This window comes from Ornithorhynchus anatinus, chromosome 3 (assembly GCF_004115215.2).
Source record: "Ornithorhynchus anatinus isolate Pmale09 chromosome 3, mOrnAna1.pri.v4, whole genome shotgun sequence".
NCBI classification, from domain to species: Eukaryota; Metazoa; Chordata; class Mammalia; order Monotremata; family Ornithorhynchidae; genus Ornithorhynchus; species Ornithorhynchus anatinus.
Window position 1 is genome coordinate 70,970,540 of NC_041730.1, and position 20,138 is coordinate 70,990,677.

Sequence of the window (20,138 nt, forward strand, 5' to 3'; positions counted from 1 at the left end):
GGTTCTCCTGATAAGGGTGATGGACAAGTTTCCTACTAGGAATCAGTTTTGATTCCAAAAGTAAAATTCCTTCATTTTGGGACCATCAGAACCCATCAAACACAAATTGCAAACTTTTTATCAAGTGCCTACTGAGTTCTGAAACATAGTAATGGGCTGGAAAGAATACACTGAATCACAGATGGCTCTTAATTGGCATAAACCTGGAGAAAAGTTAACACGGACCCCAAGGAAGCCAACTCAATAATTCAGCAGTCAAAAACAAAATATTTACGGCTTTGAAAAAATAGTCCTCTGGCTCTCATGCTTCTTCATCGCTCCATGCTGGGCTATCTAGGGAAAAAACCATTATGCCAACTCCTCTGCCCTCCTTGTGTCTATACAGAGGGCAAGGTATATCTGTGGAAGCTAATATGAAGTGGAAGCTGTCTTGACCTTCAGAGGCTTCTCCGTCAACCTCATAGTTCAGTTCCCCTTGGAATCAGGTCAACCCTTGGTGACCTGAGGTGCTTTTCCTCAGTGCATTCATATTTTCCTTTGCCTCATGTGATTTCCTGAATCTCTCTCAATTTTCTGGGGGTGACCCTATCATTTTCTGGGGGTGACCCTGCCCTTCAGGAGGCCTTCCCAGACTGAGCCCCCCTTTCCCTCTGCTCCTCCTCCCCTCCCCATTTCCCCCCTCCCGCCCTCTGTTCTACCCCCTTCCCCTCTCCTCAGCACTGTACATATTTGTATATATTATTTATTACCTTATTTATTTTGTTAATGATGTGTATATCTATGCTTCTATTTATCTTGATGTCTGCACTAGACCGCTTGTTTTGTTTTGTTCTGTTTTGCTTTGCTGTCTGTCTCCCCCGTTTAGACTGTGAGCCCGCTATTGGGCAGGGATTGTCTCTATCTGTTGCCGAATTGTACACTCCAAGCGCTTAGTACAGTGCTCTGCACATAGTAAGCGCTCAATAAATACTCTTGAATGAATGAATATTAGCTTATGTGAACCAACTAAAGTGATTTCTTGAGACTCAGGTAATATGTAATCTGAAATATTGCCCAGGGCTTTCTTTTTTTTAATGGTATTTGTTCAGTGCTTATAATGTGCCAGGCACTGTACCAAGCACTGGACTGGATACAAGCTAATCAGGTTGGACAGTCCATGCCCCATGTGGAGCTCACAGTCTTAATCCCCGTTTTACACATGAGATAACTGAGGCACAGAGAAGTTAAGTGACTTGACCAAGTTCACACAGCAGACCAGTGGCTGAACATGCTTAGCTAAATATGTGCGTGGTATCATAAACGTCATCATGGAGTGCGTTGCCTTGGAGCTATCTTCTGCTTCCATGTGCTGGAATAAGTACCATGTTTTTTGGTGGGTTTGGCGTTTCCAAACCAAAAAATGGCGAGACATTATGTATATTTCTAGCCCTTGACTATAGAAATGTAGTCCCCAATTACCAACTCTTTTGTATTGTACTCTCCCAAGTGCTTAGTATAGTGTTCCTCACATTGTAAGGTCCTAATAATACAATTGGTCACTTGATTTATACTGAAGAACCACTGCTTCATTCCCTGAAGGCTGCATATATGTTTGCATGTGGTATCAAGTATGTGGAAAAATGATGATTTTTAGAAGTGACCTGCCTTTTATTTAATACCTAAGCTTTCTCTTTAACGGAGAACAGAACTTAGGTTTTTTGCCCAGAAAAATATCCTGAATGAGACTGTTGGAAATGATGGCCAGGTGGTGTTTTTGAAAGTTCTATGTTTTTTTAAAATAATTTTTGTTGCTTTGTTTTAGTAATTTGCTTGATGGTGCGCCTCAAACAGAAACTCCGTACTATCGGCTTTAAAGCAGTAAATCAACTCCCCCCACCTACCTTACTTACCTCCTTCATTTTCTTCTACAACCCAACCTGCATTGTTCCCTCTTCCAATGCCAACTTATTTATTATACCTCAGTCTCGTCTGTCTCACCACTGACCCTCTACCTACCTACCTCTGGTACCCTCTACCTACACTCTCCCTCTGGACTGGAACTCCATCCCTCTCCATATAAAAGAGGCCTCCATTCTCCCCTCCTGCAAAGCCTTATTGAAATCGTATTTCCTCCAAGAGTCCTTCCCGGTTAAGCCCACTTTTCCTGCTCCCTTCTGTACTCTTGGATCTGTACTCTTTAAACACTTGATATTTAAAATGTTTTCCATAATTTTAATTTATTTGTACTGATCAACATTTTAAACATCCCACAGCAGTGTGCTATAGCCATTTTAAAATTCATTATTTCAGTGACATTCATTTATTCTTAGATAAGCAAATCACATATGGATTAGAATTCTAAAATAACAGTTAAGCACATTGAACTATTATAAAAGTAGAGGGTGAATACCAAATTAAAAAAAATAGTTTAAAGATGAAGTTTTCAGCTGTTTTAATTTTTTAATTGTCTACAACTTTTGGGAAAAATATTATATTAGGTTTAAATTTGTATTTCAGTCTGTAGGTGGGTGAGAATATTTTAATGCCATTGCTTCAGATATAACAACTCATAAGCAGTGCATCATTGTATAAGCAAATGTGCTGTGTGCCTTTATTTTTAAGGTAATTTTAGAACATTTAAACATAAGGATATCTTCCTCATTAATGAGGTGACTCCTGATAATTTATGCTTTTCTTTTCCTCAATAGAAATTAGGTATATGTAGTGATGCAATTTCTCACACATTTTGTAATCCTAAATTAGTTTATTTTTACAGAGTTCATGGGATGGGTCAGATAAGTTGTCCCATTGTTCTGATTCAGATGACTTGAGGGAAGAGATTGACCAGGACACATGGTCTAATCCAGAGAAGAGTCCAGTCTTGTAGTTCTCGCTCTGAAGACAATCTGGTCTCCTTTTGCACAGAAATCATCATAATTTGACTTCAGATTTTTAAAAGAACATATTGGCACCCAATTCTGGACATATGGTCGTATTTGTATAGTTTTAAAAATCTCAGCCGTGCATAATTGGACATTTAAATCTTTTATTCAGGAAACTAGGATTTGTATTTTTGGAGACACAATATTGATAATATATTTGCATGAAAATGGCATGTGAAACGTATATTTAGCAACCTTAAATTTGTAATGTCTTTTCAAGGGAAAAATAAAAACATCTAAAATATCAAATTAGTTTTTCATTTCCGCACCGCCCCCCCTCCAATTAATTTACCTCCAGTATAAGTGTAGAAATTAAAATTAATTTTGGTCAGTGAGAAAGTGGATTATCAAACACTTTAAATAGGGCCTCCTCCCATCCCCGCCCCACAACAGAGAAGGAATGAATTTTCCTTTTCGGCAGATGACAGTGACACACAGATGGCCTTGTTTTAACTGACACATGCTCATCTTTTGATCTCTGCTTGGAGCCCCCTTTAAATGGATATTTGAAAGCAGTTTCAAATCTGTCATCAACAGGTATCTATAACTGTTTCTGTGCCACTCTATTATTAAATGTATGTTGCATTTCAATGGTGTTCCTATCCATTTGTGTTGTTTCCACATTTCTGGGGGTCAGAAATTTTGTTTAATATTTAATATGAACTTTTCTTTGAGGTTCAAGTGGCAAATTCCAAATTATAAATCAAAATACAGTAAATTTGGGGCCACTTAAAATTTATTTTGTCTGATAGCCAGTACTCTTGTAGGCAATAAGCTTTTTAGCTACTCATTTCTCATCATAGAAGAGTGCAACATTGACACCAATTTGGACAAATCATATTTTCTGTGCACATACAGAAAATACAAGTGTAAAAATTTGAACTTTCCAAATTTTTTTAAATGTTATTTTCATATCCAATTCAACAGGATGGAGTCAGCTAGCTGCTATGCACTGTGTAATGCTGCCAGACCTACTGGGATTGGATAAATTTAGACCTCCACTTCTGGAGATGCTGGCTCGCAGGTGGCAAGATCGATGCTTGGAGGTAATATTAAGGTGGTATAATTAGAAAACAAAAATGGATATTGGTTATGAAAATGGCAATTTTAGACAAAGCTTATAAATAGTTCTGAAACAGATTCTTTTTAAAATTTCTGGTTTGAGGCTATGTAATTCATTTAATAGGAAACAAATTTTGTACAGCACTGGAAAGACTAAAGTCTTTGATGAATAGTCTGAATAGTTTCAGCAGTTTTCTTTACAAGTTCTTTTATTGTTGAAGGTGCTTAATAATGCATTAAAAGCCAGGTACTGACACAATATCCACCATGTGTACTGCATTTTTTTCGTATGTAACCAATAATTGTACTTGTCAGGAAATGCCTTTTTACCTGCCTTAATCTTTTGAAAGATTGTTTTAATTTTGTGAAATCTGGAATCACACTTAAAACAAAATCTATTTTTGTTTAGCAAATGTCTTTCTAGGAAACAAATTTTACTCTGGGAGCAAAATGGAAAGTAATTTACCTAATACATTAGCGTATACTCGTGTTCTTTGTTCTGCTAGTTCATTTGCCACTTTGTTTCAGCTTAGATGCAATTTAGAAATAGTTGATAGTAAGGGGTTGAAAATTTAAAGACTCATTTTTGAGGTGTAATATTTGAAATTCACAATGCTTCAATTCTTAAAATCTCACTGAGATTAGATATTTTTCATTTGTTACCAAGGTGCATTTTCTAAGGTGCCTGGAGTCAATAAATGATTAGGGGCTGGTTATTTGATCACTGACTAATGGCCTTGACATCATACCTGTGCTGCCTTGGCCAAAAAAAAAAAAAGATTGAATGTCTAACTTTAAAAGGAGCAAGGATAAAATGTGGGACAACCAGAATATGAGTAGGTATATACTGATTAGTTTAATTGGAAATCCACTTGATTCATTTTGTGCCAGCACACAGGGAAAAAAATAGTATTTTGTGAATATTTTAAACCCACAACAGAATATTTTTATATTCTCAAGCTACTATTAAGACTTTATAATAGTTCATTAAAAGTGTATTTTCTGTCATTCGAGCCTGAAAAGACTATAAAGTGTGGTCTTAATTCTGCAAGATAGTATATGGCTGCCATTTTTTGCTGAGTGAATGTTCCAATGACCTTAATTCAAGATTTATAGCCAGCTGAAATTACAGGGCTTAGTGTAGTATGCTGCACAGACTAAGCGCCTAATAAATACTGTTACCCCTTGGCTGAAATACAGAAAAATACAACTAAAAACAATCTTGCTTTATATTTTATATTTGTCCAGCTCACTTGAGAACTTTATGTTTCGAGGTAATAAGCCTATTTCCCAACCTAGTTTTCGATAGACAATGAAGCGGAAGTGATGCTAGACCTCCAGCTTTTAATTTGGGTCCATTTGCGTTATTTAGGTAAGAGAAGCTGCCCAAGCCTTATTGTTAGCAGAACTTCGGAGAATTGAACAAGGAGGACGGAAGGAAACGATTGATGCCTGGGCTCCTTATTTACCTCAATATATGGACAGCGTTATGTCCCGTGAGTATTTATTTTTTGTTTTGGCTTGCCCTCAAATGGTTCAGCTGATTGCATCTATTTGTAAACCTAACGATCTGCTCACCAAAAATACACTTGCCACTGCCAGTGACCATCAAGCCTGTCCCTTGATATGTATACCTATATCTCTCTATATAGAATGCTATAGAATATAGAATAAAAGAGACAGAAACATATATCTATCTATATCTCTCTATATAGATATATAGCAGTGCTGTAGGGTAAATGGCACAAGTCACACTTGGCATGTTCTTGGCATTAGTGGAGCTTCTCATTCTGGTTTCCAGTGGTCACACACCCACACACATCCCTCCCTCCACTTTTCTGACTAGCCTGGTATGAGTGGTGTGTGGTTCGACTCAACGTTTCACCTTGGTTACTAGCCTTTTCTCCTCCATCCGGTCTGGTTTGATATTAATAACAATAATAATGTTGGTATTTGTTAAGCGCTTACTATGTGCAGAGCACTGTTCTAAGTGCTGGGGAGATACAGGGTAATCAGATTGACCCACATGAGGCTCACAGTCTTAATCCCCATTTTGCAGATCAGGAAACTGAGGCCCAGAGAAGTTAAGTGACTTGCCCACAATCACACCCCTGACAAGTGGCAGAGCTGGGATTGGAACCCTTGACCTCTGACTCCCAAGCCTTTGCTCTTTCCACTGAGCCATGCTGCTTTTAGGATATTGCAGGATATTGGCATTCCTGCTAAGGGGTTTAGTTGTAGACAGGACAGTTTCATCAGTGTCACTCTTGTGCCATATTTAATATCAGTGCCAAGACAGAATCGCAAACAATTGAGGACCTGTTCTAGATCCAGTCTTGCTGGGCAGGGCGTGTGAAAAGAATGTATGGCAGTAGGATTCCCCCCCCAGATTGTTGTATGGTGTGCCCAGTTAGGCAACCAAAGTAGTCTAGGGGGGAATGACGGTGACGGGCAAGCCCAGGAGTTGCACAAGAAGTTGTACTCATAGTATTCATGATTAGTTGTGCTTGTTACCTTGCATTTCTCCTTCCCTGATGCAATCCCCTGGCCCTCGGGCCAAATTCTTTTTGTGATTCTGTCATGCCCCCCAGTTCAGATTTTCATATTAGTGTGCTAGACTCCACTTTTGGAAACAACTCATAGACAATTTATATCACCCCTTCATAGATGAAGGTCCTTAGAGAAGCAACAGACAGTGATAATAGTGAAGGTACCAGAAGTGAATATTTATTGAGGGGCAGTTTGAGGATGGAGGAAAGAGAAGTAGCCAGAAAGACTTATCAGAATGCGTATTCACAGTCAAAATTTTTCCTTTGGGAAAAACTCAATATATACATACATTTATGTATATGCACATATCCACACACTATGGAGAGATATACATATAGACATGCACACAAACCTATAGAGAAAGATATACATTGAAGCAGAATGGCCTAGTGGCAAGAGCACGAGCTTGGGAGTCAGGGGACGTGGGTTTTAATCCCGGCTTTGCCAATTGTCTGCTGTATGACCATTGGCAAATCACTTAACTTCTCTGTGCCTCAATCATCTGTAAAATGGGGATTAAGACTGTGAACCCCATGGGAGACAACCTGATTACGCTGTATCTACCCCAGTGCTTAGAACAGTGCTTGGCACTAAGTAAGCACTTAAATACCATCATCATCATCATTATTATTATTCTCTATGTATGTATACACACATATATATTCATAACAGAAATACTAGTGATTGTAAAAGGAATGAATGGATAGTGGAGGCAGTCTGTGATGTGGAAGAGAAAAATAACTTGGAGTTAACCAGATTGTGCATTTCAAGACAATTTTTTCATTTTAAAATAAGCTCCATGTAATTTATTCATCTAATCCTCACAATTATAATTATATTCGTAATTCAACTTCCTGGTATGAAAAGTAATAGGCAGCCTAGTTATGACAATGTTTAGTGTCTTCATTGAGCCTTGCCCAGGAACTTAGCGTGGCTCAGTGGAAAGACCATGGGCTTTGGAGTCAGGGCTCATGAGTTCGAATCCCAGCTCTGCCACTTGTCGGCTGTGTGACTGTGGGCAAGTCACTTAACTTCTCTGTGCCTCAGTTCCCTCATCTGTAAAATGGGGATTAAGACTGTGAGCCCCACGTGGGACAACCTGATTCCCCTATGTCTACCCCAGCGCTTAGAACAGTGCTCGGCACATAGTAAGCGCTTAACAAATACCAACATTATTATTATTAACTTCATAAATTCAAAATATTTTCTTAGCTTTGAGTATTTACCGTATGCTGAACACTACTTAGCATTTGGGAAAATGCAGGGGAGTTGGTTGATAGAATCCCTGCCCTCTATGAGTTTCCATTCTAGTGGGATATTGACTGACTCTCATTGGTGCACATTTTTGCCAGACTTAACCTTGGAATAATTAAAAAAAATGTATTTGAATAAAATCATTATGCAGTGCTTATACAGGTGCTTTTTCCACCAAGTTTTCTCCCAACTGGCTTCCTAACCTGCTGATCCCTTGTCCCAGCTTCACAAAGTCTGCTCAGAAACCCTGCAAGGACACTGAATCTAAAACCCAGGACTTCAGTTGAGTGGGATTAAATTATCTGATGTTTCAAATCCAATTCCAGAAAGTAATTACTCACTGAATATGGAAATTTTAATTCCTTTTGTGTATGTATTGATTTATGTGATGCTTCAGGTAGATATGAATGTTTGTCTTATGAAGGCTTTTCAGTAGTATTTATTTTAATTACCTAGTTTCACTACCCTAGTCAAATAGAAATAGATTTTACCAAAAGTTTTTAGGTCTAGAATTTTGATCAAATATTTTTGGCGCAAAATATAAAATAAACTCTCTTAGAATTTATGTATTCAAAAACATAGACAACTGCATTTCATATTGGAAGATAACACTGCTGTTGATGAAATGCTGTCCAAACTCCCCCTGAGTGTGCTTACAAAAAGTGTGTGTTTAACACAAACTGTGCCAAACTAAATGCATTTAAAGATTGTCTTTTGTTGGGTTAGTGCTTTTTGTTACTCGCAGCACCTGTTGCTGTTTTCAAATCTTGGAATCCCAATCTTCCCAAAGCCTCTGCTCAGGGAGAACAACTCCTTCCCAGATGCCACATTCCAAGCTGCTCTCTTTCCTGCTGTCTGCAGCTGCTCGTCCTGACACAGAAGGCCTGATTTCCAGTGACACAGTGGTGATTTTCTTTGTCATTGATAGTTTTCTATTAGTTATAGCGCCACAGAGTTGAAAGCCCACCAGATGCAAGACTTTGATGGTTGTTTTGTGAGAGAACATGGCGGGCAATTCTTACAGCTTCTTTTCTAACCCCTTTCGCATTCAGAAGAAATAGTGCATTTCTAAATAGGGCTGCTTAGATTCACAGATTTTTGTGATTTGTCATGTCAGAGATTGAACAACTGCAGGCCACCTCATTATAATAGGACTTTTTTTTTTTTAGGAGTAGCTTGAGAATATTTTATAATCAGTGAAAATCCCTTGATATGTTTTTCCAGGAGAGGAGATGGATGCTTTGAGCTATTCTCGAGCTTTTTTCTGGTCCTCCAGTGGCCCACAACAATAAAGTCTATGTTCCCTGTTAGGAGATTTGAGGGAGATCTTGTCAGTTGTCCCTTGGCTAGTATTCAGAAGAAGTAAAAATATTAGTTTATAATCTTGGGAGAAGACAGACATTAAAATAATTTACAGAGGACGAGGAAGAAAAAGAGAAAAGGCGCATGAGTTCTTCAAATGTCAAGTCATTTCTGACCCATAGCGTCTCCATGGACGCACCCTCTTCAGAACGTCCTATCATCTGTCGTAAAGTCGTTCTGATATGTGTATCCAAAGAGTTTTCTTGTTAAATATACGGAAATGGTTTACCATTGCCTTCTTCCACACTGTAAAAACTTGAGTCTCTGATGTTATCTGTGATCAACGTTTTGATAATGATGATGATAGTGGTATTTATTAAGCACTCACTACAGGCCAAGCACTGTTCTCAGCAGCAGGGTAGATATGAGGTAATCAGGTTAGACAGAGGCCATTTCCCATGTTGGGTCACAGTCTTAATCCCCATTTTACACATGAGGTAACTGAGGCACAGAGAAGTTGAGTGACTTGCCCAAGTTCACACAGCAGACAAGTGGTGGAGTTGGGATTAGAACCCAGGTCCTTCTGACTCCCAGGCGCGTGCTGTATCCCGCAGGCCACGCTGCCTCTCACTCTGGCCAGCAGTGCCTTTCCCATGCCACTGCTGGCCAGTACAGGTGAATCGACTTTGGCTTAGACCTTTCCATTATGGGGAACCCTAGAAGCAATGTGGCTCAGTGGAAAGAGCCTGGGCTTAGGAGTCAGAGGTCGTGGGTTCTAATCCTGGCTCCGCCACTAGTCAGCTGTGTGACTTTGGGCAAGTCACTTAACTTCTCGGTGCCTCAGTTATCTCCTCTGTAAAATGGGGATTAAGACTGTGAGCCTCACGTGGGACAACCTGATTACCTTCTATCTACCCCAGCGCTTAGAACAGTGCTCGGCACATAGTAAGCGCTTAACAAATACCAACATTATTATTATTATTATATGGCATATCTCTGTGCTTCATCTGCATATGCATATTCACGATAAGGTGTCAATTCATAGGAGAGGTATGAGTTAGTGCTCATGTAATAAGAGTATGAAGTTGTGAATATGTGTTGTAGGTGATTTTGTGTACACAGACGTGCAGGTGGTGAAGTGCTGAAGTGGCATTTTCGGGAAGCTAGAACCTGGGGTGATTAGCAGTTAATCTGGGAAGGCCTCCTGGAGGAGACGTTACATTTTGATCTCTACTACTAATTTCACAAAGTGGGGTTCCCATCCAAATGCTTTTGGTTGATATGTTATTTCCCATATTTTCAAACCAAGAAGTAAGAGCATGTGCATTTTTTATCATCGTTTCAGCTTGGCTATGTCAATATGGAAAGTGATCATAGATTCTCTGGACTAATAGGGACTTTGCTATGTCTAGTTGTTTGTTGTTTCTGGGAAAGATTACTCTGAAACCATCCCAGGAAAATATATCTTTCCTGGTTCTTAACAAAAATCAGGGAAGTTGACGACATATCTTCAGCCTCATTTAAAGTCAGTCCGTAAAACCATCAGCAATCAGTTGTTACTGTGTAGCCAAGTCTAATGTTCTTCCAAGGCTTCAGTCATGTCCCGTATGGTCACATTAACTCTCAAACTCTTTCTCAGTTATGAGTTCCAATGAGTTCCAAGAGAGACTAGCACCTTTTGGTCTTCTCATAGGTGGGCATGAGTCTCCCGAGCTGACCATTTAGGGATAATAATAATAATAATGATAATTATGGTATTTGTTAAGCACTTACTTTGTGCCAAGCACTGTTCTGAACGCTAGGGTAGATACGAGGTAATTAGGTTGTCCCACGTGGGGCTCACAGGCTTAACCCCCATTTTACAGATGAGGGAACTGAGGCACAGAGAAGTTAAGCGGCTTGCCCAAGGTTACACAGCAGACAAGTGGCGGAGCCGGGGTTAGAACCCATGTCCTCTGATTCCCAAGTCCATGCTCTTTCCACTAAGCCACGCTGATCCCTTCCAGGTTGCCAAACTTTGGGGCCACCCTGCCAGGGGGCTGGGACTCACTGGGGAATCTTTGAAGGTTTTTTCTCATTTGAATCTTTTTAGCTTGGGGTCAAAAGCGTCTCCCAGAGACTGAACCTCTGCAGTTGATTTCAGGAGGAGGAGCACTAGTAATAATGGTATTTATTGAACACTTATTGTGTGCAACTAAATCAATCAGTTTTATTTCTTGAGCGCTTACTGCATGCAGAGTCTTTTGCAAAGTGCTTGGGAGATTGCGGTATAACAGAGGTGGGAGAGATGTTCCCTTCCTACGAAGAGCTTATGGGCTAAAGGGGACAGATATTAAAATACATTTTGGGTATATTCATAAGTGCCATGGAACTGAAGCTGGAGTGACTAATGGGAAAAAAGTGCAAGCACAAGGGCAATGCAGAAGTGAGAGGGAAGTAGGGGAATCAAGGGATTAGTTGGGAACGGTCTTATGGAGAAGATGTGATTTTCATAAGGCTTTGAAGCTGGGGAAGAGTGGTGGTCTATTGGATAGGAAGTCGAAGAGAGTTCTTGACCATAGGCAGGATGTAGAGGAGGGGTTGGCTGTGAGATAGAGTAGGTTGGTGTTAGAGGTGCTAAGTTAGAAGCAGTGTGGCTTAGTGGAAAGAGCACAGGCTTGGGAGTCGGAGGATGTGGGTTCTAATCCCGCCTCTGCCGCTTGTGTGCTGTGTGACCTTGGGAAGTCACTTAACTTCTCTGTGCCTAAATTACCTCATCTGTAAAATGGGGATTAAACGTGTGAGCCCCACGTGGGGCAACCTGATTACCCTGTATGTGCCACAGCACTTAAAACAGTGCTTGGGACACAGCGAGCACTTAAATACCATAATTATTATTATTATTATATGAGATTGCTGGGTTGTAATAGGAAATCAGGGAAATCAGCAAGGTGCGAGGTGATTGAGTGCTTTCAAACCAATGGGAAGGAGCTTAAGTTTGATTCAGAGGTGGATGGAAAGCCACTGGAGGTTTCTTGAGATTTGGGAAGCATGGATTAAACACTTTTATAGAAAAATGATCCAGGCAGCAGAGTGAAGTATGGGCTGGAGTGGGGAGAGAAAAGATAGGGTGGTCAGCATAGAGGCCGATGCATTATAAGATGGGATAAGATAAGTGTTTGGATCAGCGTATAGCAGTTTGGATAGATAGGAAAAGATGGATTTTAATGATGTTGTGAGGGTAGACCTGGCAGGGAGAGGTGACATTGAATATGTGGGTTGAATGAGACGGATGAGTTGAAGATAATGCCAAGGTTATAGGAGGATAGTGGTGTTGTCTTCAGTGATGGGGAAGTGATGGGGAGGACGGGGTTAGTGTAGGAAGGAGAGGAGCTCTGTTTTGGATGTGTTAAGTTTGAAGTGTCAGCGGGATATCCAAATAGAGATGACTGGAAAAAAATATTAAACTGTAGAGAAGGAGAAAGAACAGTCCTGGAGCTGTAGGTTTGGAAATTGTCCTCATAGAGATGGTAGTTGAAGCCATGAAAGCAAGTGAGTTCTCCAAAGAAGTGGGTGAAGGTGGAAGATGGAAGGGAATCCAGAATAGAGCCTTGAGGGACTCCCACAGTTAGTGGGTGGAAAACCAGGAGAAGACAGTGTCGAGGAAGCCAAAGCTGGATAATGTTTCCGGGAGAAGGAAATGGTTTACAGTGTTTTAGGCAGCTGAGGGGTCGAGGAGGATTAGGAAAGATTAGAAGCTGTTGGATTTGGCAAAAAGGAGATCATTGGTGACCCTTGGCAGGGCAGTTTCCGTAGAGTGGAGTCAGGGGAACCAGCTTGGAGAGGGGTCAAGGAGAGAATTGGAGAAGAGGAAATGGAGGTGGAGGGCATATGCAACTCTAAAGGAGTTTGGAGAAAAATGGTAGGAGGGAGATTGGGGGGTAACTGGAAGAGAGCCGTGGGGTCAAAGGGAGTGTTTTGTTTTTAGGGTAGGGTTACATCAGTATGTTTGAAAGCTAGTTTCTCTTTCCTACTGGGGTTGCATAAACTAGGATGGAATGGAGACTCCTCAGTGTTATAGAGGGGAGATGGTGCTGTTTCCTGGAGAGGGGAGGTCATGTGACTGACTGGTGCCTTGACAGGTGTTGAGAAGCAGCATGGTTCAGTGGAAAGAGTGTGGGCTTGGAGTCAGAGGTCACGGGTTCTAATCCCGGCTCTGCCGCTAGTCAGCTGTGTGACCTTGGGCAAGTCACTTGACTTGTCCGGGCCTCAGTTACCTCATCTGTCAAATGGGGATTAAAAAGCTGCGAGCCCCACGTGGGACAACCTGATCACCTTGTACCCCCCAGCGCTTAGAACAGTGCTTTGCACGTAGTAAGCGCTTAACAAATACCACAGTTTTTAAGGCACGATTTTCTCTTTTCTACCGGGTTGGGAAATTCTGGATGGGATGGGTTTCATACATTGTGCAGGGAAAGCCAGTGCTGGTTCCCAAGGAGGCAGCTTGGCTGGCTGGTTGGGGCAGCTGCTTCTAGCTCATTTCCCCCAGATTTTCTCCCGTAGATTCCAAGCTGAGCTTTTCCATTTTTCTGCTACCTTACATGACCTCTAAGTGTCTTGACATTTAGAGTTGGACAAACCCTGTCCTCTTCCCAGCTGTCCCACCATTATAGATTACACTGGCATTCTCCCTGTCTTCCAAGCCCATAACCTTGGCTTTCTTCTCAACTCATTTCTCTCGTTCAGCCCTCATATCCAGTCTGTCACCAAGTCCTGTCAGTTCTTCCTTCACGACGTCACTAGAATCCTCCCCTTCCTCTCCATCCAAGCTGCTACCATACTGGTTGAAGCATTCTTGTATATATGTTTATTCACCTCTATAATCAATTATTTATTTTGACTGCTATGGTTATAAATACATTTAATACTAATAATGCTACTTGTTATGCCCTTACTATGTGCCAAGCGCTGTTCTGAGTGCTGATCTAGATACCAGTTAATCAGATTGGACACAGCCCGTGCCCCGCATTGGGCTCACAGTAATAATGTTGGTATTTGTTGGTATTTGGTAAGCGCTTACTATGTGCAGAGCACTGTTCTAAGCGCTGGGAGAGATACAGGGTAATCGGGTTGCCCCACGTGAGGCTCACAGTTCATCCCCATTTTACAGATGAGGTAACTGAGGCACAGAGAAGTGAAGTGACTTGCCCAAGGTCACACAGCTGCCAAGTGGCAGAGCTGGGATTCACAGTCTTAATCCCCGTTCTTTACAGATGAGGTAACAGGCACAGAGAATAATAATAATAATGTTGGTATTTGTTAAGCGCTTACTATGTGCCGAGCACTGTTCTAAGCGCTGGGGTAGACATAGGGGAATCAGGTTGTCCCACGTGGGGCTCGCAGTCTTAATCCCCATTTTACAGATGAGGGAACTGAGGCACAGAGAAGTTAAGTGACTTGCCCACAGTCACACAGCCGACAAGTGGCAGAGCTGGGATTCGAACTCATGAGCCCTGACTCCAAAGCCCGTGCTCTTTCCAGTGAGCCACGCTGCTTCTCAGAGAAGAGAAGTGACTTACCCAAGGTCACCTGGCGGACACGTGGAAGAGCCGGGATTAGAATCAAGGCCCTTCTGACTCCCAGGCCTGTGCTCTGTCCACTGTGCCATGCTGCTCCTGTTTGTTTGTATCCCCCATTAGAGTATAATAATAATTATGATGATGATAATTGTGGTATTTTTTAAGTGCTAACAATATGCCAGGCACTATACTATACTAAGCAAATTGGGTTGGACAAGGTCCCTCCCTGTCCCACTTGGGGCTCACAGTCTCCATCGTCATTTTACAGATGAGGTAACTGAGACACAGAGAAGGTAAGTTATTGGCCCAAGGTCATATAGCAGGCAAGTGGAGGACCAAGGATCAGAACCCGGGTCCTTCTGACTCCTAGGGTCGTGATCTATTCCGGTGGCAGCACACTTTTCTCGTCTTTAGTCTCTACTTCCCAAAGTATCTGGTACAACTGCTGCATCAAGGAGGTGCTCAATAAATACTCAGTCTTTAGTTATAAAGTGCTAGAAGAAGCGAAAACAAGATGGGGTATTGTGGTAATGTAAATGCAGGCAGCATGAAGGAATCTAGTTTGGAGAGGGATGCTTATACCTCTTAGCGTGCACACAGTAGGAAGATCTCTAGTGGAAATGGAATTGAAACATTGAGGAATAAAAATTTGTAAAATTTTTCAAGTGAGCACCTGGGGCATTATGAATTGGAATAATGCATACTGGTGGTAAATGCAACCAATCTTCCTATCTAGATTGTAATCTTCTAGAGGGTATGGATAACTTGATTGTGTTACACTGCGTCCAACTGAATAGTGTGTATCTACCCCAGCACTTAATTCAATCCCTGGTACATAGTAAGCGCTTAACGAATACCTTAAAAAATCCTTAGTGTAGTGTTCTGTAAAGAGCTCAACTGTATATATTTCCATTACCCTATTTATTTTGTTAATGAAATGTACATCGCCTTGATTCTATTTAGTTGCCATTGTTTTTATGAGATGTTCTTCCCCTCGACTCTCTTTATGGCCATTGTTCTTGTCTGTCCGTCTCCCCCGATTAGACTGTAAGCCCGTCAAACGGCAGGGACTGTCTCTATCTGTTGCTGACTTGTTCGTTCCAAGCGCTTAGTACAGTGCTCTGCACATAGTAAGCGCTCAATAAATACTATTGAATGAATAAGTGCTCAATAAGCACTATCCATTGATTGATTAACTGCTCCTCCCCCCTCCCCTCCCCTCAGCACTGTGCTCATTTGCTCATTTGTATATATTTTTATTACCCTATTTTGTTAATGAGATGTACATCCCCTTGATTCTATTTATTGCTATTGTTTTTGTCTGTATGTCTCCCCCAATTAGACGGTAAGACCATCCATGGACAGGGATTGTCTCTATCTGTTGCCGAATTGTCCATTCCAAGCGCTAAATAAATACTATTGAATGAATGAATAATTGAAATCTAGGTTATTAAACATAATATTTTCTCCACCTAACTGTGCTATTTCTGGAGGTCACAGATGAGGTAGCTATCAGGAATAGTATTATCTGCCCCTTCCGAAGTGAAATTAAGATGTGTGTTAGAGAAAGGGATTCAGTCTTAACCACTGAATTGGGAGAAAGTCTTTCCCCAGGTCTGTGGTCCCCAAGGGAGATGGTGACTGTTTCCAAGAGGAGTATCAACTGCTGGAGAGCTAAGGGGAAAATCTTACAGAACATATTCTAAGCTAGGAGGTATTTTGAGTAAATGAAAAAAAGCCATTGTATTCTGAGTCATTTACTTCCCTCAGGATATTTGTAGGTTTCTTCTTTCATTGTGTGTTACCATAATGGTGTGTTAGGATGTCTGTCAGTTCACCTGAATTCTATCACATAGGAAGGTTAAACAGCAGCACTTCCATCAAGGCTTCAGTAGACAACTTTGGATGAAACATTTAAACAGGAAAAGAAGCATGGCCTAGTGGAAAGAGCACAGGCCTGGGAGCCAGAGAACCTGGGTTCTAACCGGACTCCACTGCTTGTCTGCTGTATGGCTTTGGGTAGGTCACTTAACTCTGAGCCTCAGACACCTCATCTGTAAAGTGGGATTATGAGACCCTGAGCCCCACCTGGGACATGGACTCTGCCCAACCTGATTAGCTTGTATCTACCCCAGAGCTTAGTACAGTGTCTGGCACATAGTAAGGACATAACAAATACCATAAAAAAAGACAAACCCCAAACGTAATCCCACAAAGAACTCAAAGACTCTGCATGTACTACCCATGAAACACTCACACCTATTCAACAGCCTGTGTATTTCCATATATATGTAGCATTTACATTTTGACTCTCTTGCCTCTTCTGATAATAATAATAATGTTGATATTTGTTAAGCGCTTACTATGTGCAGAGCACTGTTCCAGGCGCTGGGTAAATACTGGGCAATCAGGTTGTCCCACATGGGGCTCACAGCCTAAATCCCCATTTTACAGATTAGGTAACTGAGGCACCGAGAAGTGAAGTGACTTGCCCACAGTCACACAGCTGATGAGTGGCAGAGCTGGGATTCGAACCCATGACCTCTGACTCCCAAGCCCGGCTCTTTCCACTGAGCCATGATGCTTCTCATTCTATTCATTCAGTAGTATTTATTGAGCACTTACTTTGTGCAGAACACTGTATTAAGCGCTATTAGAGGTCAATAGAAGTAATAGTATATGTTTTAAGTACTGGTTATGTGCAGAGAATTGAACTAAGTGCTAGGAGAGAATATACAGGTAAGAATTAGACATGGCCCTTGTCTCTCAGGGAGGCTCACAATCCAGAGTTTAAGTAAGAAGAAGGGATGGGAGACAGATGCCTCGGAAGTGAGGAAGCATTAAAGCCCAACAAAGATAAAATAGGCTCAAAGTTGCAGCAGTAATTGAGGGGTCGAACAGCAGGCGGGACCAAGTGGGCCCAGTCCAGGAGAAGGAATTTTTCGTGGCGGGAAGGAAGATGTGTTACTATAATGCTTTTCTTAGCGGCCAAGAAAGGGTCCAAGAGTTCATGAGAGCAGATTTTATGAACCAAGTCATTTACTTAAAGTGGACTTAATTTCTAGTTGAAAGCTTTTCACTTTGTAAGCACTCACCAGTGGAGGAGATGAATTGGCATTGGTGTATTGTGAATTAATAATAATAAGATATTTGTTAAGCACTTACTATGTGCCAGGCACTGTGCTAAGTGCAGGGGTGGATGCAAGCAAATTGGGTTGGACACAGTCCCTGTCCCATATGGGACTCACAGTCTCAATCCCCATTTTGCAGATGAGATAACTGGGGCACAGAGAAGTTAAGTGACTTGCCCAGAGGCACACAGTCAGACAAGTGTGTTTTACATTGTTTTCTTTATAATGCTGTGACCTATGACCTTCTGATTCCCATGCTCTGGCCACTACACCGTGAGTTAAATCACATTTAACTCGTGGATAACGGATGTGTCTACCAACGTTTCTGTTTTGTGTTCTCCCAAGCACTTAGTACAGTGCTGTGCATATACCATAAATGCTCAAAACATATCATGGATTGATTAAGTGTCTATTGTATGCAGAGCACTGTACTAAGTGCTTGAGAGAATACAATACAAAGAGTTGGTAGAGATGTTCCCTGCCCAGAAAGAGTTTACAGTCTGGAGAGTGAGACAGACATTCAAGAAAATTATGGATTTGTGCATAAGTGTTGTGGAGTTGAGGGTTGGGTGAATAAACGGTACAAATCCGAGGGCAAGAATGATGGAGAAAGGAGAGGGAGTAGGAGAAAGGAGGGTTTAGTCAGGGAAGACCTCTTGGAGGAGATGTGATTTCAGTAAGGCTTTGAAAGTGGGCAGAGTGGTGGTCTGTTGGACTTGAAGTGAGAGGGAGTTCCGGGCCAGAAGCAGGATGTGGGTGAGGGGTCAGTGTCTAGAGAGACGAGATTTAGCTACAGTGAATAGGTCGGTGGTAGATGAGTGAAATGAGCATGTTGGTTTGTAATAGGAAAAACATTGAAATAAGTTGGGGGGGGGGGGGGGGGGGCAAGGTGATAGATGGCTTTAATGCTAATGGCGAGGTGTTTCTATTTGGTGTAGAGGTGGATGGGCCGTTCATGAGGACTGGGAAATCATGGACTGCAGGGCTTTTTAGAAAATTATCCCAGCAGCAGAGTAGAATTTGGACTGTAATGGGGAGAGACAAGAGGCAGCCAAGTCAGCAAGGAGGTTGATGTAGTAGGCAAGGCAGGTGTGGTTAAGTGCGTGGATCAGCGTAGTAGCGGTTTGGAATGAAAGTTAAGGGTAGATTGGACTTTTAGTGACGTGATGGTAGAACTGACAGGATTTGGTGACAGATTGATCATGTGTGTTGAATGAGAGGGTGTTGAGAAGAATCCCTGATTAATGGGAGGAAGATGATGCTATCTGTAGTGATGGGAAAATCATGGAGAGGACAGAGTTTGGGTGGGAATATCAGGAGTTCTGCTTTGGATATGCTAAATTTGAGGCGTCAGCGGGATTTCTCCTAAAAAATAGGAGGAACTCTGAGGCTGCAGAGGAGGAGAAACATCGGGGCTGAAGATGTGATTTGGAAATCATCCGCAAAGAGATAATATTTGAAGCCATGGGTGAGCACAGGCAAAATTGGGGAAGGGAGATTAATTGCTGGCCTTTAACTTTGGGCACTAGTAGCTAATTATGAAGTCAGTGTTTTAACCACCTATTCACAGCTCCAGCCAGACTCTACAGAGCAACTTTTACTCTGTTAATAGGTATCAATCCAGTTAGTACTAGGACAAGATTAAAGCCTGTATTAATTATAAATTAATTTTTAAATTAAAAGAATATCTGCCAAGCCATCCTTAAACGTATCCTTTCATTAGATTGCAGTTTAGTGGAGTAATATATTTTTGTTATCTCTTACCTGAAATGGAGGAATTCTCAACCAGAAAAGAGTGACTAAATAAAGATTTATTAAGTGAATGGAACATCTTCAAAGCCCCGCCACAAAGCTGAACAACTGGATTCAATGATTTTGTTGGGATCAAAGACAGCTTGATTAATCCATGTGTCCTACATTAAGCCATTTTATCTTCCAGCAGCTGCTTTAGTTGGGGAGAAGGAAGTCCTGATCTGTGTTGTGGACATGAAGAAGAAGGCTAGAAAACTGTATTGAGTCTTGTGACCTCTTTGCCTATCCATGATTCTTTAATCGTACTGAATTAAATTACCATAGAACGGACAAGAAAAAGGAACTATTCAGTGAAAAATGGAATCATTTCAGTATTTTTTTAAAAAAATTGTTTAGACTGTAAAATATTTTTCCCCTAATGGGAATCTCCCTCCTCCCACCATAATGGAACCTGAAATTTAATGTTCAGCTGGGATTCTGTTTTTTAATATCGAGTGCAAAAATGTTAGGCACAAAATGCAAAGCCATCGAAACAAGAAAAGTTATTGGACTTTGGAACAAAAATGAGTTATAGTGAACCTTTTTCAGTTTATTACTAAATTTTATGT

General features: G+C 41.3%; 1 protein-coding gene across 2 annotated transcripts in view; it reads left to right on the top strand.

Annotated features, from left to right (window-relative positions):
* The window catches only part of WDR7 (WD repeat domain 7), a 447,173-nt gene that overhangs the window by 133,123 nt on the left and 293,912 nt on the right, over window positions 1-20,138 (top strand). For both annotated transcript variants that reach the window (XM_029059993.1, XM_029059994.1), the window contains 2 exons: window positions 3,849-3,967; window positions 5,356-5,479. In XM_029059993.1, coding sequence (XP_028915826.1) covers window positions 3,849-3,967; window positions 5,356-5,479 — 243 coding nt within the window. The remainder of the gene's footprint in view (window positions 1-3,848; window positions 3,968-5,355; window positions 5,480-20,138) is intronic.